Genomic DNA, 8091 nt, shown 5'->3' on the forward strand with positions numbered 1-8091 from the left:
GTAAATGTTGAATGAATTCCATGTTCCTGTGGCTGACAGAGCTCAACGAACGATAGTTCCGTCAGCATCAGCATCAGCAGTACCCTCATGCTCTTTAATTGTTTGACTGTCCCCGAGTAACTATCATATCACGCCAGCTACTCCCACCATACAGAGACAATTTCAATTTCAATTTAAACAGACTAGAGAGCAGGCATTTATGGCAGTAAACACTGTGAGTAGGAGTTCAGTAAATGAAGCCCTAAATACAATTCAAATGACAGTGAAAATCTTTTTGCAAATCCTCTAGGCAACAATTACACATTTGGATCCAAACTCAGAACTGGACCCGGACCCGTACCCGTACCCGTACTGTCCTGGCATTAATGCGGTTAGATTGTGTAACCTTCATCCGAGTCGCAAGAGACACTGGGGTATGCTCTCCGTCTCCGTCTCCTTCTCTGGCTCTCTGGTTTTCGCAAAGTGCCAAAAAGTCTAAAAAAAGGAAAATCCTTGTGTAGTTGTTTCTGTTGTTCCAGACAGCAACATGGCTGGAGGAAGGCATTCCGCCTCTGCATGACAACTCCACTCTGTTGCTCCATTTGCAACATTTATGGGATTCCGTATGTTTGCTCTCCGTCCATGTGTGCTCGTATCCGGATGAGAGTGCCAGTATGTGTGTATGTGTGGAAGAGGTCATTTTATTGTTTCCAGACAAAATGGTCAAATGGGAATTTGGTTTTTAGCATCCAGTTTTTTGCCATCACATACCGTGTGTTTGTGTGAGTGGCCTAAAGATTTGTATTGAACTGTCGAACATGTTACTGGGGGCTGGGCAGTGGCTCTGGGTTAAGGCGCATCCCCTAACATCCCCCCAAACGGAAAGTTCCAGAGATGGGCAGAGATGGGAAAACAATGCAAATGATTAGAATAATCGCCGTAGGTGTTTGAGCTTTTCCCAGCATTTCCTCTCCCATAAACACAAATTTTCTGTTTGCCGCCATAAAAGTTTCCAATTTTCAGCATTCAAACAGTTTTATTACTCTCGATTGACTTTCGGCTCCAAAGTGAATTTTATGGTCTTAAATTGGGCTTGGAATGTAGTCGGGACAAAGGCTTCTTCTTCGCCTAAGAGTGTCGTTGTGACCAAATTTAAATTATTTATTGAGAAATTATCAATTACCAGTCGCGCCAAAATTATGGTGGCTAAAGTGGGAAGCACTCATCAAAGTCGTTAATACAAATTTATTGTTTTTCCATGCTGACAGGGGAAGTAAATTAGGAATATAATTAATTCATTCATTTGCACCTTCTGCGAGTTTATTAGGTTGGGTCGTCAAGGAGCTCCTTCTTTTATCCTCCTCTTAGATGCTAATTTCTGGCGTGGAAAATTTTGCCCTGATAGCAAATTGCCTCTCTATTGCCTGGTCGAGGCCACTCCCCCTAAATGTGTCCCAACACTGCAAATGGTCGATTTGTTTTGGTTTCATGAATATTACCAAGAATAATGAGTGCAAAACACAACTTGAACAGCTCTGATTTATTAGTATTTTGGTGTTCATTTCTTGAGTGGTTGGAAATGAAATAAAATGGAGTGAAAGAAGTTAATTTTGGATCTTTAAAATAATCGGAATTTGCGTATTTATACTTGTTTAGTTTTCAACTTTATTATAGTTAATTTCATGCTAGTAATAAGTTGCTTTAGTTAGTTTTGTTTTGGAGGACCTAGTATTTTTTCGATTTCGCAGAGTCTGTCCATGACTTGCTGATTGCGATCCTTCTGGTCCTTCAGCTTCTCCCCAATGGCGTCTAGGGTTGCCGCAATGGCCAACAGCGACACATCTGTCGTTTGAAAATCCCTCAGTAAAGGCGTTATCTTGGCTACTGGCACGGAGCTGGGATCAGCAGATGCAGAATCTATTGGTTCTTTAGTGGAATCCTCGACAGAATCTGGAGTGGAGATGGCTGCTGGAACCTCTGGCGCAACAGTCACAGAGATCCCAGCCACTTCAATAGCTTTTGGGGCTTCAATGATGGCCGGTGGAGTCTCAGGAGTGGCTGCAACAATTGGTACTGGAATCTGTACTTCGACAACGAGAGAAGCTACTGTATCCAGTGGTTCTGGTACGGAAACTTCTACATCAAGAACTAATGGTTGAGGACTTGGGATTAAAGTCTCTATAACGGCGGCAGTAATTGGGTCCTGATCGGTCACTTTAGTTTCGGCAGTAGGAACAGTGGGATTCTCTATAGATGGTTCTAAAATGGTTGCCGGAATTTCTGCTTCGGCAGCAATCTCTGTAGGAGCAGAACCAGGTTCCGCAGTGGCTTGTACTTCAACTGTGGGTTCTGCAGGAGCTGCAGCTGTTTCCGCGGCGGAAGCTTTGGGCTCCTCGGCAGCTTGTGGAGTCTCAGAACTAGGAATGACCTTTGGCTTTTCTACTACATCTTCAGCTACTGGCGATTCTATAACAGCTGCAGCTACTGGCGCCTCAGGAATTGCCAGTTCAGAAATGGAAACAGCAGCAGAAATTAATGGATCCAAAACAGACTCCTGAAATGTGTCAATCGGAGTTGGTTCGGGCAACACAGGTGGAATTTCGACTGTTACTGGATCAGCTGGAGCAGCCGCAAGAACTGTTTCCTGATTGGCTGTGGGAGTTTCAACAACAGGATCGGGTGACGGACTTGCCACCTCTTTAGCAGCAGGAACTGGCTCCGCGGATGCCACTGGACTTGGACAAACTTCTATCACGACGGGAGTAACTGATGCCCCAGGGTTTGGAACATTGACTTGTTCCGTAGAAGGTACGGTCTCGGTAACAATAACAGGTTCTGGAATCGGTTTTGGAGCTTCTACAGGGGCTATAACTGTCTCGGGAGTGGACACTGGTGCATCTGCAACGGCAACAGCTGGTTCCATAATAGTTTCGGCAGTAGGGACTGGAGTAGTTTCGATGACTGGCTCGGCTGGGGTGGGAGCTTCTAAAACGGCTGTAACAGGCTCCGGCACGGACGAAGGTATATCTGCAACAGCAGGAGACGGTTCCACGATCGCTGCTGCAGGAGTCACTATGACGGCAGCAACAATTGGTTCTGAAGTCGGTGCTTGCTCTACTAAGGGCGTCGAAGCTGTGGATTCGGCAGCATTAATAATTGGAGTTTCGACAGGAGCTTCTAAGGCGACTATAACTGGTTTCGGAGACAGGACTACTACTTCAGCAACAAAAACAGCAGAGATTTCCGGGACGGCAGCAATAACTGAAGCTGGTGTCGCTACGGGAGCTACGACTGTAGCTATAACTGGCTCCGCAGCTGCCGAAGGTATATGTACATCTGCAACAGCAGCAGACGTTTCCGATCTAATTGTCTCGCCTGAAGAAATCACGGGAGTTTCAGGGACGGCAGCAGCTTGGGGTACCGGAGTGGGCACAGGTGCTTCTACGGTGGCTACAGCTGGCTGCGGGACTGGCTCTGGTATTACTGCAGCAGCAGGAACTGTTTCCGTAATTGGCACGGCGACTATAACGGGTAGCGAGACAACCGCTGGAGTCACAGCCGGAGCCTCGACAGAAGGAACAGCCACTGGTGTTTCTATTATGGCAGCAACTGGTTTTGAAATCGGTGGAGCTATCTGAACAGCAGCAACGACTGGTTCCGGGGTCGCTATTGAAGTCTGGACAGGTGCATCGATAGTGGTAGTCCCAACAAGAGGGGCGGCAACAGCTGGTTCTTGAATCGGCACGGCTGTTGGAGTGGCAGCCGCTGGACTAGGAGGCGTTGGAGCCAGTACTGTAGCCGCAGTAGCGGGAATCGCCGCAACAGCTGGTGGAGAAACAATCGTTGGAGCAAGTACAGGTGACCCAGTAGCTGGAGTTGCCGCAGCAATGGGTTGGACACCAGCTTGCAGCTCAGCAGATGGGCTCTGAGCAGCAACAGCAGTAGTTGGAGGCAAAACATTCGGTATCGGTGAAGCAATGGGTGCAGCTGGAGTCGGAGCAGCAATTTGAGTTATTGAGGCAGCAATTGTTGCTGAAGTGGCAACTGTTGCCGTTGGATGGGGAGTTGGTGTGGTAGCAAGTGACGGGGCAGCAACTGTCGGCGAAGTTACAGTCGGAGCAGGAGCAACAGGGGTTGCAGCAACCACGGGAGCAGGTGCAGCAGCTGCTGCCACTGTGGCAGCAACAGGTTGGGGTGCCACAGGCGCTGCGGCAGGAGAAGCAGAAGCCACCGCGGCTACCACCACTGGTTCAACAGTTCCACCTTGCTCCATGTCTGAAGTTTTCTATGGTTCCGCTCAACGTTAAAAGTGAAATCTTTTGTGGCACTTTTCCCCTTAGCTTTCCTCTTGTCCTGTGCTCAGTGTAAAAGATAGCAGAAGACTTTCCATTTCATGGTCAGCAACCCACTGAAAAAGAAAAAAAAGATAGAATAAGAAGTAAGTATTTGGGAAGCCTGACCTTGAACTAGGTCATTGTCTTGGAAAAACAGAAGGGGTTTCGCTGTGCAAACAAAACGACGTGTGAAGGCAAATAAGGTAAACGTAAAAGAAAACTGGGCGAAATGTGAAAGCTCAACAAAGATTTCATCGTTCTTTTTTAAGTCTGTTTTCTACCCGTTTTCCAAGCAATCGATCAATTTAATTGATTTTGGGTTTTCCGTGGCGCCACGCAGACGTGTCTGCTTCCATAACGTTTTCGTTGGGAAAATAATTTGCATAAATTTATGATGATTTCCTGTAGGGTTTCTGGAACCATTTTGAGGGACTTGAGATGAGTATAGAAGTTTACTGGATTAATCGAAGCCTTTTAGCGTGGTATCCATTTGCGCTGCAACGGCTACAATTGGTGCTAGAATTGAAAAATATTTTAGGTCAATTAATATTCTTTACCAATTGAAATTTTGTATTGTGTTCTTCACTTCACACAACCTCTCATTGGCAAGCGTCGCGGCTAACTGGCCCGCTGACCAAGTTTTCTTGGATATTTTCACCTCGTCTCGACGATTTGCCTTCGTCCAGAAGTCTGACAACTGCCCATTGAAAAGGCAACTAAACGAACCGTTGAAATCGTTTCTCTTTCATTTTAAATTTAAGATGCTTAGTAGCTGGCCTTTGGTAACAAAATTGAATCATTTCCGGTTCAGCTGAAGAAGCATTTGGATAAACGCAGAAAAGTATGCTATAAAATATGTATATCCAATTGTCATACAAAATATTAGTTTTTTGATATTATATTAAATTCCTTTATCACTCTATTTAATATGAAAACATGCCATAGCATTGACTTTCCCCCATTCATTCTATTCACCCTTTCATAGGATTTATTCGTTCCTCTGCACCCTTTCAAGGGTTTATCCTCGCTTGATTGCATATCGCTTACCACTCGCTTTGTCAGAGCCAGACACATAACTTGTTATTTACACAATACTGATTACTTTGCCGTATTTGCAATGTAGTTGTCAACGAAATGCGACTCTGTATCTGGGACCTCCTCTTTCCCCTCCACCTCTTCTCACTGGTCTGCCATTCAATGTCTGATGCAATGACAGTTGACAAACTGCCACGACACGACGTAGCCGTTGGATCGGAACACATTAGCTCGGTGGAAATGTAATCGCAAAGAACTAAGAAATAAATCTTTCAATTTTTCGAATGAATAGAAGAAATTGGGAAACGCGATGGCGATGGGGGCTACGGCTGGCTCAGGGAAGTGCAGCCAAATGTGAAGCGATTCCTAGTGGCAGTCAGGAGTCGGAGTTGGAGTTGGAGTTGCAGTTGCACATACAGTCCGCTGGAGCAAGTGTAATGTGATCTGCGTACAATTTGCAGCCCGTCGTTTACAAAAATTCCCAAACCCCACCCCAAACACACTTGAGACTTTTGCAAATAGTTTTTTCCACATATGAACAGAAAGAATTTGCTCAACAAAAAGAGGAATATATGTATATAAATAAAGGAGAGATGGGAAAACGCTTATATGGAAATGATTTCGAACCAAGGAGCGAACGAAGTAGTTGTGGATATTGAATTGGCAGTTCAATTTCACGTATTATTGACATTTAAGCGTAAGCATTTGAATATAAACTGAACCCCACTGAAGCAGAGGCTCAGAGGATAGAACGGATGTATAGATATGGGTGGAGTCCTTCGACAGGATGCACAGGCATTGGCTGCCTATTATTTTCTGTGCGATAAATCAATCGCATGAAGGAAAATGCAGAGAAAATACCAAGATAAGTGGAAATGAAATTACATCAAGCATACAAATTGTATTTATACTTTATTCTATCCCTTCCTGCATCACTGCACTCAACAATTGATCCTGGGCTGGCGTAGTGAATAAGGGTATGTCTGCCAATCGATGTATCCATTTTGAATGCTTTATATGTATTACATAAAGTTAGACTTGCATTGCGTTGAGAATCTCTGAAGGTACAGATCAGATTTAACATCTAAGGGAATATCACATAGCTTTTTCTCAGCTATTTGCTGCGGCTGACAATAAGGTCTTAGAGATATTTAATATTTCTTCGTTTTATCTATTTATTCAAATACATGATCCAATTTTCCAATCCAAACTTTGTTATTAAATTTTAAAATTAATGTTTAAAGTTTCCCTTCTGTTTTCTACCATTTTGTCATCCGATCCTTGACCTCTCTTGACTTTATTGAATGTGTATTTAGTTCAAAAAAACGTTGAATTTCTTTTTCAAGCAAAAATATTTATCAACCGCTTCAGGGAAAAACACACAATTTTTCCAAATTATTGACATCACATTTCCCGCAGTGTTTTCCAGGTACAAAAAAAAAGAAATAAAAAACAACAGAAAAAAACGAGAAGAGCAACACATTAATTGCCATCATTTTGCACGCACTTCGAGGGCGATTGAAAGTGGAGCTCGAATGCGAAATGCAAAGACCAAATACAAATAGGCGACCGAATCGCAATCATTATGGCAATCGTCAGCTCCAGCTTCAATCCGGGACCGCTTCCGGGTGTATTTTGCTAAATTGCAAATATTTCTCGATTCGCATGCATCAGCAGAGAATGCAATGCAAACAATTTTCGCCCAGCGGCCACAATAAAAGGGGAAACCCCCAGCGAACACCAAAAAAAGAAGCCCACACCCATACACACCCAAAGAGCGCAAGATATATTGAACAGAAGAAAAAACTGTCCGAAAAATCTGATTTTCTAATCTTCGGTGATTGTGGGGCCTTCATATGCGCGGATGCTGACAGACAGCATATACAGACTTGTACTACCTTACCTTGAGGATAATATACCTTGAGGGAGGCATTTTGCTGGCTCGGCAGAAAAAATGTGCGCCGTATGGCAGCCCTGGTCTCTCGGCGAGCTTTCATGCTGCGGCTGTTGCAACTATGGTGCAATTTATTTCCAGTTTGATTGGTTTTTTCGTGCTTAATTGCACTTGGCATGCGGGGGATCCAGTTGGGAGCTCGTTCGGTTAAGTGTGGGTGAGCAGTAGGGGTAGTGGCTGCCACAATTGGTTGAAAGGTCGCGCTCATCACGTGCTTTAATAATTTATTCAAATTAACACGCGTCAGCCCACGTCTCTCTCAGTCTCTTTCTGCATGTCTGTCTGTTTGTCTGTCTATCTGTCTGTCAGTGGGTCAGGCAGGTCAGGGAGAAGGCTGCTCTACGGTTAATGGCCAACACTTTGTGGTCGGAGTAAACCGGAAAAACTGGCAGCCAAATGCAAAATATTGCACACAAGCATCCACTTAAGGGTGGGGCTCCGGATCCCTACCCAACACTTTCAGTGTGTGAGTGTGCAAATTACAACTACATATTTAATGCATTTTTATTCACATTTTCCAACAAACACGTAGGGAAAAAGCCCTGACTATGGCCATGGCTCTGCTCTGCTCGGGCACGAACCTTTTGACACTTGACAATTTGATTGTTTTTAAGGCAAAGTGTTAAATTATGCAAAGCACATAACAAACAAAAATCAAAAAGGCACAATCAACACCATGAACCAGGGCAAACACTGAGACATAAAAAGTAAAATATTTAAGCGGAAGGTTCAACAGCAATACGCATCAATTAAATTGGGGAAAATACTTGAAATATTTCAATGAGTTTT

General features: G+C 44.2%; 1 protein-coding gene across 4 annotated transcripts; it reads right to left on the reverse strand.

The window, feature by feature from the left end:
* Nucleotides 1–1504: 1504 nt before the first annotated feature.
* On the reverse strand, nt 1505–4943 carry LOC108157679 (calphotin). Of its 4 annotated transcripts, none has more exons than XM_017289845.2 (2): nt 4871–4943; nt 1505–4387 (listed from the first exon to the last, which is right to left on the reverse strand). In XM_017289845.2, the coding sequence occupies exon 2, from the start codon at nt 4250–4252 to the stop codon at nt 1685–1687; it is 2568 nt and encodes an 855-aa protein (XP_017145334.1). In that variant the 5' UTR covers nt 4253–4387; nt 4871–4943; the 3' UTR covers nt 1505–1684. The 4 variants fall into 4 exon arrangements, with proteins under 4 accessions (XP_017145334.1, XP_033245722.1, XP_033245723.1 ...); XM_033389831.1 differs by lacking the exon at nt 4871–4943 and adding an exon at nt 4770–4792; XM_033389832.1 differs by lacking the exon at nt 4871–4943 and adding an exon at nt 4595–4740.
* Between the last annotated feature and the right edge of the window lie 3148 nt (nt 4944–8091).

Source organism: Drosophila miranda, chromosome 2, assembly GCF_003369915.1.
Source record: "Drosophila miranda strain MSH22 chromosome 2, D.miranda_PacBio2.1, whole genome shotgun sequence".
Classification (NCBI taxonomy): Eukaryota; Metazoa; Arthropoda; class Insecta; order Diptera; family Drosophilidae; genus Drosophila; species Drosophila miranda.